Here is a 20,472-nt window from a genome sequence, read left to right as displayed (position 1 = left end):
GGGATGCTGAAGGTCTTACTCTAAAGCAAATGTGTTATATATACAATACTATTAACAAAAACTCAGACTTACATATGCAAATAATGTATTTCCATATTAGCAGGGGCCAGATCCCAAGTGCTTACTGTATTTGTATATTATTATAAGAGTATATGTAGCTGAGGAAGACATGAGCTCCATCTTGTGGCGGAAAATGCTAAGTGTTTGGTAGATTGAGTTATGTATTTTGTTTTTAAAAAAAAGAAAAAAATGGCATGAAGACCATGACAGAAGGAACGTGAACACACAGGAGGTCTTAATATTCTGACCTGTATGCATGCAATGCAGTACATTGCCACTTTAATCATACTCGCACAATGTAATCAAATTTAAATATACAATTTAAAATAGTCGCCTTAACATAATTACCATAATCCCTGGATTATTACATTTGAAAGCTCCACCTCACAAGAAAAAATGTGGATACTTTTTTAAAAAAATGTTTGTATTTGGAACCCCAAATGGATTTTATTTCTAAACTGAGAAACTTTGCAACACATGGCTTATTTGGTTTTCAGCTCATATAAATAGGAGCCCAATGCATGGTAATTCATGATAGTTCATTCTGATGTATGTTTGCAACTCAAAAAGGCACACACCTCTTGTATATATCACATGATAATATTTTATTACACATCCAATTCCTAAAATAAATGAGAATGCTTCAGAGCTTTTAACTAAATAAACCTCAAAAAATCATTGATTAAAATCTATATGCACCAGGGGAGAATTATTTAATAATAAAAATAAAAACGGTTAACAACAAACATTAATGTAATGCATATATAAGAAACTGTGTCTAAACGGAGTAGTCCAGAAACATACACATTATAATCTGGTTGTGTCAGTCTGTAAACCAATATGAACTTCTTTATTCCATAAAGTGCTGGAACTTACTGGTGCACCAATATTGTCTTTATAGCCATACAACAGCCATTTCCAACTCCATATCAGTGTCTATTTGTTATTCACAATAGTTGAGATCACGTCCCTTTCCAATGACAGCATCAATGCCGATGCTGCTTGCGTGCATTCTACCTTGTTTCTATAAGACGCACACGTAATTCCGGTTGTGCGCACAACTTCTGGTCACATTCGTCAGTCATCCAAGAACCAATCCTCTCATTCGAACGTGTTTCATCCCTCAGGACTTGCTCAGGGGGCAGATACAGCTGTGTTCCATTGTCTCGTAAAATAGTGGACTCCACATCTCTCTCCTCCCATTTTAGATTGCTGACTCGACATATTGCATCTTATTTCAAACTGTAGTTTTTTAACCATTATATATATATTTTCATGATACTAACTACATAAAAACCATCTCAAACAACAATATTCTAAAAGATTAAGAAATAGTAGATACATAAAAAATGTATATAAAAGGCTCTTTATATACATATGTGTATTCTACATCCCTACACATATGAGATCACCTTATTATCAATAAAAATATTGGAACAGTACATAAAATTAAAAATAAACTATATATAACAAAATATAAATAACATTTGCAATTATGGTCTAGTGTGCGATATACAATCATGTAATCAAAAGAATAAAATTTTACTGGCAGTTTATACAAATCTAATAATATTTTTATAAAAAGGAATGAAGATCAAATTCTATGTTAAGCCCTTCTGGGGTCAAGGTAACTAAATTAAAAATCCATTTGCTATCTTCTTGCAAGATTAATCTCTCACTCCTCAACTGTGGTTTAACATTAAAGATGCTCATAAATCTCAAACTACCATAGTCTGTCTCTATTCCATCAATGGGGCAATCACAATGAGGGATATTAAGATAAAATGCAGATTTGGTAGCTGCAATACTTGTCCAATGGTCTAGATGAGTAGTAAGATACAGTGCACTTCATAAAGGTGTACTGACATACTATGCTTTTGAATTCCTAGGCATATATTACACATATGCTCATTTATTCTTATTTTCACTCTTCTTTATATATTGTAATCCACATGGACAATTTACATAAATAAACTGCATTATTTGCATCACATGTAATTTTCTGTTTTATTTTAAACTCATGCTTATTTGCAAATGAGCTGAAATTGTTCTCCCCTTTAAGGAATGGGTTTTTCATATGTTTACACCTATAACAGCTCTGACAGTGAAAGAATCCTCCTATTTGTTCATTTAGCCAAATACTCATACCTATCTCTTGCTCTTTCATGTAGCTAGAAACCAATTTCTGTTTTAAATTTGAGCTCTCTTGTAAATAATCGTCGGTTTAGCATAAGAACTCTTTAAAAACGTCATCTTTCAGTAGAATATGCCAATGTTTCGACAAAATACGTTTTAATTTTCCTGCTGAACTACTATATTTTGTGATAAATTTAATTAATAATTTGTAATCCTTCCCAATTCCTTCCTCACAGTCCATGTTTTTACCAAAGGCATCAATCCTGTCTGTTTTATAAACTAATAATTTAAATCTATTCATGTCGTTTACCTCCTCAAAATCCTTTTTAAATTTTATCAATATCATATCCCTTCAAACCTTTTTTAATCAAATTAGAGCCTTGTTTCATTCAGTTTGTTAGTTCTGAAAAATTCCTCCGGATCCTTTTAAATTGACCCTTAGGTATATTGTTCAACCAACTTTTATAGTGGTTGCTCAATGCTGGAATAAACTCATTACAGTCTATCAGTTTGCTAAAAGCTATTGTACTTATTGAACTATCATTAACAAAAATCTCCAAGTCTAAAACGTAAACTCTCTCTACACTCACTTATGCCTCAAATTCAAGTCATTCTTATTAATATGTTCTAAAATCTTCTAGACAAGATCGATCAACTTGCCAGATAACTAAAATATCATCGATATATCTATACCACTGTACGAGATGTTCCTTATATGGATAATTGTTACAAATTTTATCTTCTTTTTATTATTATTAATTTTTATTTTTAGGGTGCCACTAGGTGTCTGTAGCGCCGTACAGGGACAAACAAAATTACAATACGAGGTGAGACAGCACAGTACAGTAAACAATAATCACAGTAACTCAGTGAGCTCAAAGCACAGCTAGGGTGGGGGGAGGGGAGAGGGGAAGGTCCGCATATGATGGAGCCCAAGAGGGAGGGCATGGATGACAGGGAAACCCCCAGAGTGGAGAGGAGGCAGCGAGAGGGGATGGGGGGGAAGAGGGTCCTCGAGGAGGAGGGCTAGGTAGCTGGAGAGCAGAGTTAAAAGTGGTGAAGACAGGAGGAGAGATGACCCTGCTCAAAGGAGCGTACAATCCCACTTAGACATATATAAATTGGCAAACCTTTTGACAAAAGTTGCCCTATAGCTGTACCATTTACCTGTCTATAATGGGACCATCCAAACCATAAATAATTATGTGTTAATATGAAGTAAATACCTCTAAAAATAAACTCTGTTTGTGCTGGTTCCAGGTTGCCTACTGATGACAGGAATGTTCGACCAGGTCACAGCCTTCTTCATGTGGGATACATGTATATAGGGACTTCACATCACAAGTGGCTAATAACAAGTCAGATCTCCATTTCATAGATTCATGGATGTTCAAAACTTGTGTTGCATCTATTAAGAAGCATGTTTGTCTATAACTAGCAGTTTCAATTTTAAGCAGCTGAAGCCCTACATTTCACTATCTGCTTACAAAAATATAACTGTATAATTTGCAGGAAAAGTCCATTTTTAATTTCATATATACATATATTCATAATATACATACAGCTGCAAAAAAAAATAAAAAAATAATAGAAGTAAACACAAGGGTTAAATACTGCCTCACCTGCAGCCCTTTTACATGATGGCCTCCATTTCTCCCACATCTCGAAACCTGGAGGCAGACAAGGAGGGGGGGTTGGACTGCTTCTCTCCCCGCAGTAAACATTCATAGTTCTACTAAATGTCCCATCACTTACATTCACATCTTTTGAAGTACATGCTATCCGGATTTTTAATCCATTCTCTATTCGAGTTACTGTGATCGATCACCCCCTGAAGTGCACCACAATTTCTTGAGGATTTCTCTGCATGGCTCCCTCACTTCTCATCTTCTGACATCCCAACCATCATCATGGGTGATTTCAACATCCCTATTGCTAATCTACCTTCCAATGCTGCTTCCAAACTACTCTCTTTAACCTCCTCACTTGACCTCTCCCTGTAGGTTGAATCCTCTTCTCACTGGGATGGCCATTGCCTTGATGTTGTTTTCTGTAGACTATGCTCAGTTTCTGATTTCCTTAACACTCCTTTACCCCTCTCGGATCATCATCTTATCAGCTATACACTCAGTCCCAGTACTTTAACTTCTCTGCTGTCAAACTCTACCAAGCCTTTTCATACCCACAGAAATCTTTCTATTAATCTTCAACAGTTTTCCACCTCTCTCCAACATCTTCTCTCCCCAATCTCTACATTTTCCTCTGCCGATAGGGCAGTACCTCACTTTCACCAAACCCTAGCAACAGCCCTTGATCAAGGGCCTTCAGCGAATATTCACACTTCACGTCGTCTTTGATGTCAACCGTGGCACACTTAAGTAACATGAAACCTTCAAAAACTTTCCCGTAAAGCAGAACGTCTCTGGCGTAAATCTCGAACCTCTGATGATTTCCTCACACATACTTCTATCTACCACTCCTGTTGAACTGCTCTGAACACTGAAAAACAAATATATTACCAATCTCTCATCTATGCTCAGGCTTCAAACTCCAAACGCCTGTTTAACACATTTAAATCTCATCTCAACCATCCCACTCCAAACCCTCAGACTACTATCAGTGCCCAGGATCTTGCTTCCTACTTCAAGGACAAGATTGATAAGATCTGGCTAGAAATTATATCATTTTTATTGACAAGCAATCAGCTCAATTCCTTCCCAGCACCCTCTGACATCCTCTCATTTAATCTCACAAATGAAGATGCAGTATCTACTCTCTTATCTTCCTACTCTACCTCCTGCCCTTTAGGGCCTAAAAAGACTCAAACCCCTACAATCTAGTTTGCATGCAGCAGCCAGACTTATTTTCCTTGAAAATCGTTCTTACTCTATTGAGCCACTCTGCCAGACTCTACATTGGCTGCCTGCTTTTTTTTTACCAAATCCAATATAAAATTATTCTACTAACATACAAGGTCATCAACAAAATTGCACCAACATACATTTCGTCACGTGTCTCAAAATATCTGCCCAACTTGACAACTCTGTTCTGCACAAGATCTGAGTCTCTCATCCACTCTCATCACATCCTCCCATTCTCGGTTACAGACTTTTTTGAGCTGCACCCACTCTGTGGAATTCCCTCCCTCGCACAATAAGACTTTCCTCTGGTCTACAAACTTTCAAGTGTTGTCTGAAAACCCGCCTGCTCAGGTAAGCTTATAATATTCCTCAACCACCCTCTTAACCTCACTAGGCTACTCTATTACCCACCCTCATACAAGACAACAACCCTCTGACCCCAGACCAACATTGCTTTGTGACTGGATCACATAGCATACTGCAATCTGGCTGCACCAATGTGCAGTATGTAGATTTAACCTCATGTATCTGACTCCCATTGACCTATAGATTGTAAGCTTGCGATCAGGTCCCTCTTACCCCCTTTGTCTGTTTATTACGGTTTGTCCCCAATTGGAAAGCACTCCGGAATTTGCTGGCACTATTTAAATAAATGTTGATGATGATGATGATGATGATGACGAATATGGACACCAAGTATTTTGAATGTAAGGATTTTCACTCTTATACGCATTAAGCAAATAACATCTTAGCATGGTGAGGGTCATTTATAAAATTGCTGGGCTGGACTGCCCTGGTTGGCTATAATTACAGCTAGCATGATACAAGTGAAGTGACCTTGAAAGAGGGGCTATTGTTGTGAAGTGTTTTGGAGGAGCTTCAGTGACAAAGACAGCTCATCTTGCTAATGTTTCATGGACAACAGTGCCTAAGGTGCTGAGAGTATGGAATTCCTAGGGTAAAACTTCATCAGCAACATGCAACAGAGGGCGGAAACACATACTCCAGGATAATGATATTTGTGCAATTCAGTTGAAATGCAAACAGGAGAGCAACTGCTGTTAAATTGACTATAGATTTAAACCTGTGGAGTGGGCAGCAAGTTTCATCAAAAACAGTCTGACAAGTGCTTATCATTGTTGGGTTACAGTGCATAAACCACTCAAGGCATCCGACAATGCACATTTGCAAGCTCAGTGGTGCAAAAAGCACAGCAATGGACTAGAGAAGTGGAAGAAAGTGAATCAGACAGATGAATCGTCCTTCACCATCTTCAACAAATGCACGTGTGGTACCAACCTAAAGAGCTCTACCGGCCTGAATGCTTCTTTCCAGTAGTGAAGAGTTCTGGGAGTTCTTTAATATGCTCCAGAACACTGTAAATATAACAAAATTTAGAGACTTCATATCACAACTGTGAATTTGTCTAGAACAGGAAGTCTTTCAAAATTTAGCATCTATGCATGAAAGCCATGTGTTGAGGAGGCCACCAAAAGAAATACCACCCTGGATTTTGGACAATGCTTTTTTTTTTTCCATTTAATTTCAGCAGGAGAATGACCCAAAGCATACAACAGAAATCACATTGGAATGATTAAAGTATAAAAAATAATAATGCCCTGGAAGTCAAAACTCAAACCTCAATCCCATTGAGAATCTGTGGAATAATTTGAAATTTACTCCCTCACAGTGCTGTGGGCCATGGGTTCAACTCCGATCAGGGCCCTATCTATGTTTCTATGTTCTCCCTGTGTTTGCATGGGTTTTTACAGGTGCTCCCATTTCCCCCCATTATCTAAAAACACACGGTTATGTTAATACACTGCTGACAAAATGATGTGTGTTTGTGTCCGATTTGAATGATTACATGTTCACTGTACAGTGCTGCATAATGATTGGTGTTCACCAATGTCCCCATGTCCCCATCCAATCAGATAATACTTTATTGCAAAGAAGAACGGGCAAAGATTGCAATATCCAGACCAAGCTGGTAGAGACTTACTCAAATAGACAATGCTGTCATTGCAGCTAAAGGTTTTTCTACCAAGTATTAAAACAATTGGGTGTAGTAAATATGTATGTAATCAATTGCATTTTTCTTTTTGTAATTAAATGAGAAAAAGTCAAACATCAATTTTGATTCCATGATGTAAGACATCAAGCGCAGTACTGCCGGTAATATGGTACCGCAATAACGCGGATTTTCGTGGGCTGCGAACGAAAATCCACGTTATTGCGGTACCGCGGATTAGGTTCGCGGCCGTTTTGGCGTGATCCCGCGATCGGAATTGAATATGCCCCTAAAATGGGAAAAATGGCAAAGTGAGTGAACACTTTTACAGCCCCTCCTATCTGTGCCATAAATATTTAATTTCCAGAAGGACAAAAAGTAAATTGTTACCACTACCAAGTAAAGCGGTCATATACGCAGACATGATCACAGAGTATCTTCTTCTGTAGTCGCTTTGAGGATCACTGACAAACCATTTAACGTAAGATGCAGTGTGGAGAAAGACAAAACACCTTGGATGACAGATACAGATATGTTGTTAAAGCAGATTTTATTGAATAGACTTGGTAGTAAATTCCTAGCTTATCCATACAGGTTACACATATTTTACGTAGCTTATTCGTGAAATATCTGATAATATATAAAATTTAAGATTTCATCAGGATGCGGCTGTGAAGATGAAAATCCAACTTAAGAAAAGGTCGACTTCTTTTTACAAAAAAATAGTAACTACACAGAGACAGACAGAATGAGGTTTGTATTTGGTGATGTTGTCTTTGGATGCGAGAGGGGAGCTTTTCTATTACAAGTTACTGGCAGAGAACAAGGATGATGCACTACTTGTAGCGGCTACTGGACGCTCCATTCCAAGCCAAGGGTGGAGCAAGTGAGAACAAACCACAGACAGGCGGCACAAAAGCCGACTGGTTTGGATTTTTTTTTGTCTGTTATGACACATTATAAAATGTTTTAAAAACGTCCAAGTTAGAATAAAATCTATATGCTTCTACATAATTATTTTGAAGATGTAAAAAAAACAGAAATGGTTCTTAAAATACAATTTATAGAACTTTTACATTTTTTGTTTTTAAAACAAAAAAACAAAAAATAAACAAAAAAAGGTAAAGATGAGACATGTTTCGTACACAAACGAAGCTGCTATTGTGATCTAACAATCGTATAAGAGGGGGGAGAAGCTGTACTTCTAAACAAAATAGTGGACATTAATGAAAACTGGTTCAAAAGAAAAATTAGATGTCGGCCTTGGTAAAAAGATTGTGACTTATTTTCGACTTCAGTTTGGAAAATAAAACACATTTGATTCGTGGCTATGGGCAACTCCATCTATTTCAAATCATTTTTTATACATGTGGTTGTCTGGTAACCAGAGTCCCGTTATCCACAAGATACCTGTTCTCACCAGCTTCACCTTGGAACCATTCATTGTAACATTTTCTCCTGAGGTTTCTTTCCTTTTTTTCAGATAAACTATTTATGTTTAACTATTACTAACTAATGGATCATAGCAGCCTTTTACATTTAAAAATACATAGTGAAAAAGACAACTACAAAAAGGTGAAGACCTATATACAACAAAGGGGAAGACATTTATATAAAAGAGAAAAAAAAACAAAAAACATGCAGGACAAATTCATGACAACTTATACAGCCAATTTGGTTTAGAGGTGCCTCTCAGTTTAGAGTCCTAATCATCGCAAATATTTGTTCTTTTGATATTCAAAGCTCTTCTCCAAGACAAAGTTGGGATGGCTCACAGGTCTGTACCGTCCGGTAAATGGTTTGCAGTAATAGTTATCCTGTTTTGTAGTCAATTAATACCACTGGAGAGAGAGAACAAAATGGAGTTTGTCTGGTTGTGAAGGTAGTGCTTCAGAAGTTCTTAGTACACGTCACATGCCAGAGTGCTGCGTATGGTAGGCTAACTGGCCGAAACAGAATATTTTGGTCCACCAAGTCTCCTTTATTTTCAAAAGGATATATAAACTCAATCTCTCTTAGGGATTCAGTGAGGGGTCTCAATAGGTTATTCTTCTTGTAATCATAAATCCTTAAACGGCTGTCCAACATAAAAGACAAAAGGACGTAGTAGACAAAGGTCCGCATTCACAGGCTTTCGACAGCAGTGACCGATGCAGGAGTAGAGGAACGGGAAGTGGCACTGGATGACCTTTCAACAGGAGGACTAAGCAACATGGGGTCAGAGGTTTTGGGTAGAAGAGAGCGAACAGGATTTAGTGCCTTAGCAGGACCATGTACGGTTTGGCCACAGATACGATGATGCTTTTCCCAATCTTTGTGCTGGCAAAATGATCCGCAGTATCGGGCAATGTTACACCCGCTGCATGTCTCACTGGCTTTACGACCGCAGTTCCAACAGCTCTGCAAAGAAAAATATATATTCAGAATTTACATTAAAGCTCATGATACTATATACTTTAAACATCATGCACAGTAACAAGAGTGCAGAACTTAGGACATGTGTCTATTGTATTTTCGTGCTCTTCTAAATGTATATTTAACAAGAAGTAGGGGGTTAGGATAGATGGATTGCAGGATGTGCATTATAACAGTGTTCTATGATAGACGGAATGTTTAACTGCACAGTCCAAGAGCAGGTTCTCCATTGGTGGAGATCAGTGCATCTGGAAGCAGGTAGCCATCTAGTCATGTAAATACAGATATACATTTTAGAAGTCCATTCCATACCTCAGTTGATTCCTCCTGCTCATTTACTACAAGGAATGCATCCTCAGTTGCTCTCCGCTTGGCATCTGCAATAGTTTGTTCCATCCTGGCTCTCTCAGATGCAATCATCTCAAATGCTTTCTGCTCAGCCTCAGACACAGCCTTTTGTACCTCAGACATGGCCTGTCGCTTCACCTCGTTAACAGCCTCTTCTGCGAAAGACAAGAAGGAAGTTACAGTATGTACAGATATAACAGAACAATGATCCTAGAACAAATAAACATGTGCCAATTCTCAGTATTTACAGGGTAATTCCCAAACGGTTTCTAGCCTTCACATCACACTATCACTCCTATGGGTTCTCAAACTTGTTTCTTTTTTTTTTTTTTAATATGTATCCCCCATTTGACGGTTAATGCTTACCAAGTATGTTTCTTTAAATGAACATATTTATTCAAAAGTACCCCCTAGTCCAATGGTGTTCTTTCCAAGCCATACTTTATGCATTTAAATGTTTTAAAAATATATTTCCTGACTGTCCCGTTTTGAATTATGGTCTTATTCTTCATCAACACATTTAGAGCCTGAGTCATTAAGGAGAGCAAGGCAAAAAAAAAGGAGTAAGTTTGCTCCTAGACAAACCATATTACAATGCAAGGGGTGTAAATTAGTTTATTATTTTTGCATGTAAGGAAAATACTGGCTGCTTTTTCAGGTAGCACACAAATACTTAATTGCTTTATTTTGACATTGAAATTTAAAAGTTGGTCTAGGACAATGTTGGCTAACCTGTGACACTCCAGGTGTCGTAAAACTACAAGTCCCAGCATGCTTTGCCAATATATAGCAGCTTATTGCTGGAAGGGTATGCTGGGACTTGTAGTTTCACAACACCTGGAGTGTCACAGGTTAGCCAACACTGATCTAGGACATGCCCTACGCCAACTATAAATATGTCCCCACATTTTAAAATTTACCTCCCCCTCCAAATGCAACATGGTTTTGTCAAGGTGAAAAGTTGCTACTTTTATTTTTTTGCTTTGCTCTCCTTAATGTTATTTTGAGTTCTGACTAACAGGTTGGAGTACCCCTTTAATCTACCAGAGCTATCCCTTGGGGGTACATGTACTGCAAATTGAGAATCTAACATCTACTTAATCTCACAGATGCTGTTTCTCCATTATGTGTGGCTACAATTGAAAACATGGATGTCTATGGAGCACACCTTCACACACGCTTTACATATAGTATCCCCAGTCTCTTAGCTATTACCACTAAGTTATCAATAGACCTCTATGACCCTGCCTGTACAGCGCTCAGCCATGTCACACCTCGAGGTGTTCTGTCCCCAGATGGTAGTAGGTGGCATCCAGTACCTGCTTTCCTCCAGATCTCATCAGTAACATAGCCTCCTCCTGTTCGGCTCCCAAAATCCCTCTGAGAATCTGCAAGATGAAGTAAAGTACATAGTTATGAACTTCAAGATGCAAAACTTTAAGAGTCAACCCAAAAAAAAGGAAGTATTGTTATTGAATATTTAAATTGGGACTTTTAATGTATTCTAGTTTACACAAAACGTAGATATTTTAGTTTCAATAAAGTTATAGCATTAATGTATTGAAAAACTGAGGGAGGATTTTTTTTTTTTTTAAAAAAACACAAGTACTCCCAGTCCTACTTAGGTCTGAGGAATCATTCACTTTACCACATCTTTATATTGAGAGGTTGTTTTTGCTTTTTAAAAATATAAATTTTTTTCCTATCAGACAAGGAAAAAACGTGTCCTTAAAATGTATCCATTAAATGCACATTGAATGAATATTAAGGAAAATGCAGTCATCAATTATGGTGGCAAAAGGTAAGTTTGTCAACAGTTCATAGTAAATTGATAGGCTGCATTCTGATGAATATCAGATCAGTCAACAAAGTGATCATCTATCTCCATTGTGTGTAGCGGACAGGTACAATTCTCATATAAATAGCCCGACTAAAATACACTAAATACATAAATACTAATCATCTGCAACTACATAATTAGGATGCATTTTCTTACCATTGGTGCCAGAGTCAGTACTCGTTGGACTGTGCTGTCTGCTCAAATGCTCACTGCCTTTCCTGATCTCCGAGGACTCGCTGTAACGTCTTTTCCAGTAATTCAGCTCATCCCTGTCCACTTCTTGACACCTGCGCAGCACTGCCATCGACCTCTTTGTCTTTTCCACCATCTCCATGATACAGTTCAAGGCCTGCGAGAAACAAGCAACTCTAGGTAATGTGCATTATGAACAGTAGAGGGCGCCAATAGTCAATATTTTACTACTTAACAAAAGCAGCCCATCTTCATTGCATACAAATAAAATAATGGGAAAAACAGTAATTTAAAAGGTAAATTCTTTATATATGCACATCAATATTAGGCTCCATATATTAATAGGTCATCCATTTTTCAGATGGCGAACGCCAATATCAAGACAAATCTCAATTACCACAAGCAAAGTTTAGTTAATGCCTGCCCCAAACCTATAGCAATAATACACCAAGCAAAGCAATGCTAATTTTAATGATCACAGGTCATGTAGTAGACAGTAATCAATGCTTGTACTTATAATTAAAAGGTTACCAAATTTTAACCAATGAAAATCCATTTAGCTTCATCAGGCTATGAAAACAACATTTATCACTACAATCATGTTGAAGCATCTTATACTCCAGGGAGTAGATGTATTAATCTGCGATTTTAGCAAATCGCTGATATTCGGCTACTACAATGTGTTTAAAGGCAAAACTTGCCCCCGCCAGGTGTTATTTTCCTTTAAGACCTTGCTGAAATAGCAGACATTCTGATCATAGCTGCTATCCACAGGCAACTTTCATACGAAGTGGTCTTACATGATCCAGATGCTTCCATTCTTCTGCCCATTCTCTGTCGGTCAGCCTATGGTCCACAAGTTCTTCTTGGTAGCCATTGTTTAAGTTGCCATTGCCATTTATACCTGTGGTCAGACAAATGGGATTAGGACATCCCAGATTGCAGTAGTCAGGATCATACTGCCCCACCATTCACATAACACATTTTGAAGAGATGCTACTTACCTCCCAAAGTCTGGTGGCGCTCTCTCCCATCCCTGCATTCCCCGACCTTGCCCAGCGGATCCCTGTACATCTGTGATCCTGGAATATCATCCAATGAATAATGTTGCAGAGGAGGAGGGGTAGGGTGAAACTGGTTGGCAGGGTTCAGGAGGGGCATGGACAGTGCTGGGCTGTGACGGGGGGCTGGACTAATGGTGCAGACCCGCTTGACAGGTGGCTCGGTGGGCATAGGTTCTCTTTCAAAGCCACTCTCTTCTCTCCTGCAAACAGAAGTACTCAATTTGAGCTGCAGTAACAAATATACACTAGCAGTACATTTCTGTACTAGATGTAAGAACTAATGTATGCCCATACAGTGGATTATTAGGACTTTAGAAATCGCTGTGGAGTTCTGTGTACATGGTGTTCTACAGTAAAACTGGAGTATATTATACTCTTATTTCCAATAGAGGACACTTTATTTCATAAAAAAGTTTCAACACTATTCAACTGCGTATTTAATTGGGTACTTCAACACTTAATTTAGCGGATTACCTCACTACTGTCCAAATATAACAATATAATTCACAGATGACTAGTGCAGACCACTTGTGTGTATAGTCTTTACTCTTTACCTGTCTGGGCTGTGCCGCTTTCCATTCCCATTGACCTCTATAAGCAACTCGGAGGAGTCAGATGGGGATGAAGTGCTGGTGTTGAGGAGGAGGTGTTCATGCTGCGCCAGGTACTGTGAGGGAGTTTGCTTGGCAGCGCGGGCGCAGTGCAACAACTCCCTCTGCAGAAGTGGCAAGTTGGCCTAGAAACAAAAACCAGAATCCAGATTAATTTAACCCATAAACTGCAATGTCATCAGCTCCTAATTCAACAATAGGCTTAATACACAGCTGAAATTTTCACCTTGAGGAATGGGATGACAAAAGGTCGAAGAGGGAAGTTGGTGGCTTCCTGGAGCTTGCAGTGAAATTCCTCTATGGTTATAGTAGAGTTCTGTAGCACAAGAGGGAAAAAAGAAGAAGAAAAACACACAATTCAGCTCAGGTCTAACTTTGGGCTCTTAATGTATGTTATTGGCTTCCCATTATCTGTTAATACTGTGGTTTTGTCGTTTATCCATTTTTCCCCCATTTCAGTTCTCTTAAGTCTATATATTAATACCGCCCCTTACCCTTCATCTGGTTTTATTGATTTTGCAAAATTTTCTCTCTGACAGAAGCATTGTACAAAATACTGTTTAGAACGGATACTCAAAAAAAAAAAGCATACGTTCACAAATTATCTAATTGAATTCACTCTAAAAGTGATCTTGTCATCCACACACAGTGGGGGACGGTATTTTGTTGGCTGTACCAATTAGAGATGTTCACTGACCCCCGTGTTTTGGTTTTGGATCTGGATTAACTTTGTGTGTTGCTTTTGGCAAAACCGCCCTTGCGTGTTTTGGATCACAATTTTTTTTTCTAAAATCCTGATTTTATTTTTGCTAGAATTACATAATTTGCCTCTTTTTTTATCCCTACATTATTAATCTCAATAACATTAATTTCCAATTATTTCCAGTCAATTTTTGTCAAGTGACAAGAACACTGCTACCCCTCCTCTTTCTGTATGAGCACTGGCACTGAGCAATGTCACTGGAGACTGGAGAGTGACAAGAACACTGCTACCCCTGTTTCTGTGTGAGCAATGGCGCTGGATCTTCTGTGGAGGGAGGTACTTATGGAATCCAAAACCCACAAGATCCGACAACGCAACAATGACATTTTGTCTCGATTCGGATCAAAGGACGCCCAAAAGTAATGAGTCGGCTCGCGAGCCTTCTCGGATTCTCTCATTTCGGGTGGGCTCAGTTTTTAGAAAACCGAGCCTGAGCATCTCTAGTACCAAAATTGCTAATGTAGCCTATCAATTCACTAGGCAATGTCTCAATAATGTTACTAGCTCCTAGTCAATTGATAACTAATAAACTATGGTCTGTAGGGGACAGGTTTATTATGACGTTATCTTCAATCTGAGACAAGCAAGCGTGCAGAACAACTCCGTGGATATATTTGTGTAGCATCTTCAAAAATATGCAGTACAATGTAAAATATACATGGAATAATATAACTATTACCGTATAAATCTTTACTTAAGCTATAGGTCTTTTCATAGTTAGGGTAAGGAAATCTGAGGCAACTAAAACCATCTAGAGCAGGTAGTATTTTATTATATGCAGTGTTCCTAACGAATACAGGAGTAACAGTGATATCTCTATGCACCCTTTATATAAATTGTATTTACAAATTGCAAATACTGTCATTGTTTATAGATATAGATGTCATAACAGAAAAAAAAAACTATTGAAAACTAACTTACTTAGCCAACCTAGTTTATACAAGGTCCCTGTTGGAATGAAGGTATGGTGAAAGGTAGGGGGCTTTGCAAATAAACATGAAATATTGTGACCTTAGACGAACATTAAGGGGTATATTGACTAAACTGCGGGTTTGAAAAAGTGGAGATGTTGCCTATAACAACCAATCAGGTTCTAGTTATCATTTTGTAGAATGACAGCTAGAATCTGATTGGTTGCTATAAGCAACATCTCCACTTTTTCAAACCCGCAGTTTAGTAAATCTAGCCCTAAGGCTCAGTGGAGCAAAGACCACACGGAATCCTGAGGAACTGGGGGAAATGAAGAGTTTCTATATACCATAAAAGAGCCACCCCTCCGGAAACAGGTCAGTTAATAGTATAGGTTATAGAGAAACAGAGCCCCTTACTCAGAGCCATAGCGTGTGAATCCCAAGAGGTATAAGAACCCTAAACTTGGGTGGAGGAAGTAAATGCTATTTGCTGCTGGCTGGGGATTAGAGAACCCATTGGATCAACAAGTGATTTGAGGGACTTTCTAGTTAATGGTCATGCGGGAACACAAATAGTGTCTTGTCAAGTTCTCACTTGCACATATGTGCTGGCCAAAAGCAGGAGGCATCTGCGCTCGACCACTAGCGAGTCAATAGTAGCCTTATGTGGAGTGGTTACATATGTGACATGGGGGGGGACAAGTCAATTAGTGGGCCGAGGTCCCCAGTAAAGCCATTTCTTTGCGTGTGTGTATACAGGTTGCTGTCTAAATAAACATTTGTGGCTGTCTAAGTAGTTGTTCCTATACATATCTACTCCATAGTCCCTCGTTAGGGGTCCACATTGGTTTGCTGGTCAATAAGCAAAAGCTAAAGGGATAGCTTGTAAATACAGTCCCAGAACAGCCCTTTAAGCCCTTGGGTGTGGTCACAGAAGGTCACAACTACAATTAAAATGGTTCAAACCAGTGCTCATAAACAAAACATTGATGCACCCAGAACGCACTGGAACAATAAAAAGGTCATTTTATTTATCAGTTCTTGAAAAATGACTGAATTTAGCTTTAATTCCTATTAGATGTCTGCAGTCCTTCCCTTTCACCTCTACTCAATGCCCCCCACCACCACTATCTTGAGGTCTTCAACTTACCACCAGAGCAAGGACCAGTGTACGGACCTTCTCCCCAATCTCTGGGGAGATATCATTGCCAAATTGCTGCAATGTAGTGAGAAACCTCTTCAGCTTGCTGAGCTGCCTGACTCCGCAAGTGGCTGGAAGCTGCTGATTGGCCAGAGATGAGGATGAGGAAGATGAAGGACCATTGCTGGAACGCTGGGGTGGTGAAGGAGCTCCGTTTAGTGAGGGAGGAGAATGGTTCATGCCATTTAAAACTAAGGAAAAATGAAAGTGGCATTAATTCAGTGTTCAACAAAAGAAGTATTCATTAATCAGGATAACAAGTTTTATTGGGCGGAGCATGTGCGACATTGAGAACCAAATTAAAAGTAAGAGCTCTGGCTTGGAAGAGAATATTGTGTGTCTAACACAGTACATGCCACGTAGACACACATAGCAATGAATTTGCAAAACTACCAGAGAGAGAAATAAAAATAAGAAAGCTGCAAACAAAGAGTTGCCAGTGATCTAATCAAATAAAGGAATAGAAGGACCATAAATATATCAGACAGGTAAATGACTGTTACAAATGCATTCTTTGTGATAAAAGGGGTCATATGTATTTTGAAATGGTTATTCATTTTACATTAATGAGGATGTCCAGCTAACAAAATAGTAAAATGCCATGGCTCGTGTTGGTCCAGTCAAGTACCAGACCTAGGTTCTATATCAGTGTTGGCTAACCTGTGACACTCCAGGTGTTGTGAAACTACAAGTCCCAGCATACCCTTCCAGTAATAAGCTGCTATATATTGGGAAAGCATGCTGGGACTTGTAGTTTCACAACACCTGGAGTGTCACAGGTTAGCCAACACTGTTCTATATGCACCTTGACAAGTGGAAGCTAGAACAGCGATTTGACATTGAACTACAAATACTACTACATCTGTCTAAAGACAAGTCCTAAACACCCTACCGGCTTTTACACACTGCTTTCGAGGTTCCCTTGGATGCCAGTGAATACAAAACATGGCAACACACCAGGAACAGATGAACAACCATCCGTGAGCACATACCATTAAAGCGATACCTGCTACGTCCTAAACAACTAGGCAGACATTGCTAATTAAACGTCCTATTACCGATAAAGTATTAGTTTTCCCTTGTCATTACTACCAGTCTGATTTGGATGGGGATTTTCACATTCATAAAGGAACATCCAGAGTTTCCTGTACAATCTCCTTAATGATATGGCACAGCGGCAATTCACCATAGATTCTAACCAGCTGGTGATAGAGATGCTGTAAGCTGCACACTGTGCTGTACATTACCCCACACTGCTGCCCTGCACGAGCACTGAATGCAAAGTTCTTACTGGGTAGTATTATGTGTAAATGTGCAAATTGGAGGTTTCACATCAATAACTCCCAGCGGTTACGTGAATGCCTCCATCCATCTACTGTGGCTGTCAACCAGAGCCAGAAACAAGATTGTTTAGCTCCTGGCTTCTCAATTACTGTACACAACACTGAAACCAATGCAGTATACAGCTAGTATAGAAGCATCAGGTACTTCCACAACAGACAGGGAAACCGCAGTCACGTCTTCATGTGTTATAACGAAGGATTATTGGGACGGCAGACCAGAAAGGTGCGGATGAAATGTGAATCAGGTATAATATAGTTCAATTCCCGACAATTGCCTTATCTGTGAGGAGTTTGTATGTTCTCTTTGTGTTTGCGTGGGTTTCCTCAGGGTGCTCCGGTTTCCTCACGTCTGCTTTGTTTGGTGGTCTGGTGATTGTAATTGTGTTTGGTATAGACATTAGAGCAGGCCTGTCCAACCTGCGGCCCTCCAGATGTTTGTGAAACTACAAGTCCCAGCATGCCCTTCCAGCCATCAACAGGTTGTCTACTGGCAAAGCATGCTGGGGCTTGTAGTTTCACAACGCCTGGAGTTCCGCAGGTTGGACAGGCCTGCATTAGAGTGTCTATATAAGTGATTGTACTACAGATATACTGCGGGTCGTTTAGTCAGTTTACCAAGGTTTGTGTGTTACTAAAGGTATAGGCCCAACTGAATAGGAAAGTCAGATGAGTAACTTCAAAGGCTTCCAGCAGGACACAGTTTGCATACCAAAGGTAACTCTGCCTTGTGGTTAGCGTGGTACAATACATAACGCAGGAATCCTTTCACATAATGTTTGAGTGAGGTTTTTAAATTTACAACTGCAGTGACCGTCTTCAGATGCTTAACATTTGCCTCCGGCTTCCCTGGCCCTGGAGCTTGCCATGCAAGTGGGTGAATGGAAACATGGCACAGGCTCTAGGCAGAGTCCCAGGAAACTCTGCTGTCTGCTTAATGACGTCAAGGCGTCCTGTACTGTGGTGCACGTGCCACGCAAGCCGTCTTCACCCACACATTATATTAAAAAGCAATATATGTAGGCGGCGATAACAGTTAAGGATTAGCACGAAAAGGTTTTTAAAAGATAAACCACAATAGTAAATATTGCATAAACACAACAAGGTAAAAGTAAAAAATATTAACAAACAATTTGAACTTTCACTATTTTGGCAGGATTTCGTTGACATTATACATACGTGATGAGGGTGGGAAAGATACCGGCCGTGGACCACTGGGGTTCACAGGTGGCAAAGGTGCCATGGTAGGAGGGGAGGATCTAGAATGAATTTTCATTTCCATGGGTGACCCGGGCATTGCTGGCACCCTCCTGTCACTGGCAACTATAAAGTAAAAGAACATTGCAGAGTTAGAAAACAGAGATTTCTCAAACACAAAATAAATACAGTATATGATCACGTCAATATCAGACTTTACAATTTACAGTTATAAATTACACCAGTCATACAGAATATCATCATACAATATTGGCTTACAAAGGTTCAGAACAATTTATCTGGTAAAGTTGTGGTTCGTCAGAGACTCGTTTGGGGGGTGGAATACATGACTTATGTGTACCAGGTGTAAATATCCCAGAGGAACGTGTACCATGGTTCCACCACATCCATTCCTGGTGACTCAATCAATTATTATTATACTTTATTTATAAAGGGTCAACATAATATGCAGCACTCCACATTACAGGGATCATACTAAGGATGGCCCTACTAATCCAAGGTGGATGCGCACAATTGTACATCTACTGTGCAGGGTATATACGCCAACTTGACTCATCAGTAATTTTAACTATGTATTGGTTTATTGTCCAATTTGCATTTGGACACAGTTTACTACATGCGTGAACACCTATTTTATTTTATTTTATTCCTCAAGCGTCTGCATGTAGGTTAGTTTGAAGCAGCCGCAGCTAGACTAACCCATATTTGCCCACTCTCCCAGAACGTCCGCGAGACTCCTGAATTCGGTGTAGGTCTCCCGGACTCCCGGGAGAGCAGGCAAGTCTCCTCCATCCTTCCCATCGGGTGGCAAAAAAATACGCCGGGAATAGAGTCATTTTGGCCCAGCCCCTGCGACAAAATGACGATTCCATCACGGTGGTGGAGCCAAAATGACAAATTCTCCCCGCTCCAGCCCATCCCACCACACCCCCCTGCCCAGGATCTTCCAGATGCCAGCTACATAAAAGTTGGCAAGTATGGACTAACCTGGGTACAGTATGTTCACGACACAAACATGTAGTCAGAGTATTAGATCATACAGTATAAGATTTCTAAAAAAAGTATAGTATAGTATCTCTGTAAAAAGCTACATGTACTCCGCCACCTTGAGTGGTCCCTTTACAAACATCCTCCTCTGACTAAAGGAAAATATCACTAGTGTTCCATCAAATAAGTATCCTTGAATCTGAAAGTTACCATCCTATGTTTACACAACGTATGTCTCTATCCAACACAGATTGTTAAAACCCTCAATAAAAAAAATAAATAAATAAAATAAGTGTATGAAATCATGTATTCATATAACAAACAGTAGTTTCATTATTTTATGGGTGTTTTTTTTGTATCTAAATGGGATGCGGGGGCATTGCAAACGGGCCGAGGCTATGCCTGCAACGTGGGCTGTATGGGCAGATTGGGGACGTGACCTAATTTATCCTGATTTTCCGTCTAATCAGGAATGATGGCAGTTATACATCCAAGGCGTTTATTAAATCACACT

The 20,472-nt window shown here is 39.3% G+C and overlaps 1 protein-coding gene across 4 annotated transcripts in view; it reads right to left on the bottom strand.

Moving 5' to 3' along the window:
• Positions 1–7,601: 7,601 nt before the first annotated feature.
• Positions 7,602–20,472, bottom strand: part of CBFA2T2 (CBFA2/RUNX1 partner transcriptional co-repressor 2) — a 34,423-nt gene continuing 21,552 nt past the window's right edge. For 3 of the 4 annotated variants that reach the window (XM_075177547.1, XM_075177549.1, XM_075177550.1), the window contains exons 2-11: positions 18,933–19,076; positions 16,363–16,604; positions 13,765–13,854; positions 13,482–13,663; positions 12,868–13,127; positions 12,664–12,767; positions 11,828–12,020; positions 11,106–11,219; positions 9,796–9,986; positions 7,602–9,468 (exon numbers count right to left, since the gene is read on the bottom strand). In XM_075177547.1, the coding sequence (XP_075033648.1) occupies positions 9,193–9,468; positions 9,796–9,986; positions 11,106–11,219; positions 11,828–12,020; positions 12,664–12,767; positions 12,868–13,127; positions 13,482–13,663; positions 13,765–13,854; positions 16,363–16,604; positions 18,933–19,076 (1,796 nt within the window). In that variant the 3' untranslated portion in view covers positions 7,602–9,192. The remainder of the gene's footprint in view (positions 9,469–9,795; positions 9,987–11,105; positions 11,220–11,827; positions 12,021–12,663; positions 12,768–12,867; positions 13,128–13,481; positions 13,664–13,764; positions 13,855–16,362; positions 16,605–18,932; positions 19,077–20,472) is intronic. The other variant, XM_075177548.1, reaches the window with a different exon arrangement.

The sequence above is a fragment of the Mixophyes fleayi genome, chromosome 6 (genome assembly GCF_038048845.1).
Source record: "Mixophyes fleayi isolate aMixFle1 chromosome 6, aMixFle1.hap1, whole genome shotgun sequence".
NCBI classification, from domain to species: Eukaryota; Metazoa; Chordata; class Amphibia; order Anura; family Limnodynastidae; genus Mixophyes; species Mixophyes fleayi.
The sequence above is the reverse complement of the archived record's forward strand: the minus strand, read 5'-3'. Positions and strand labels throughout refer to the sequence as shown.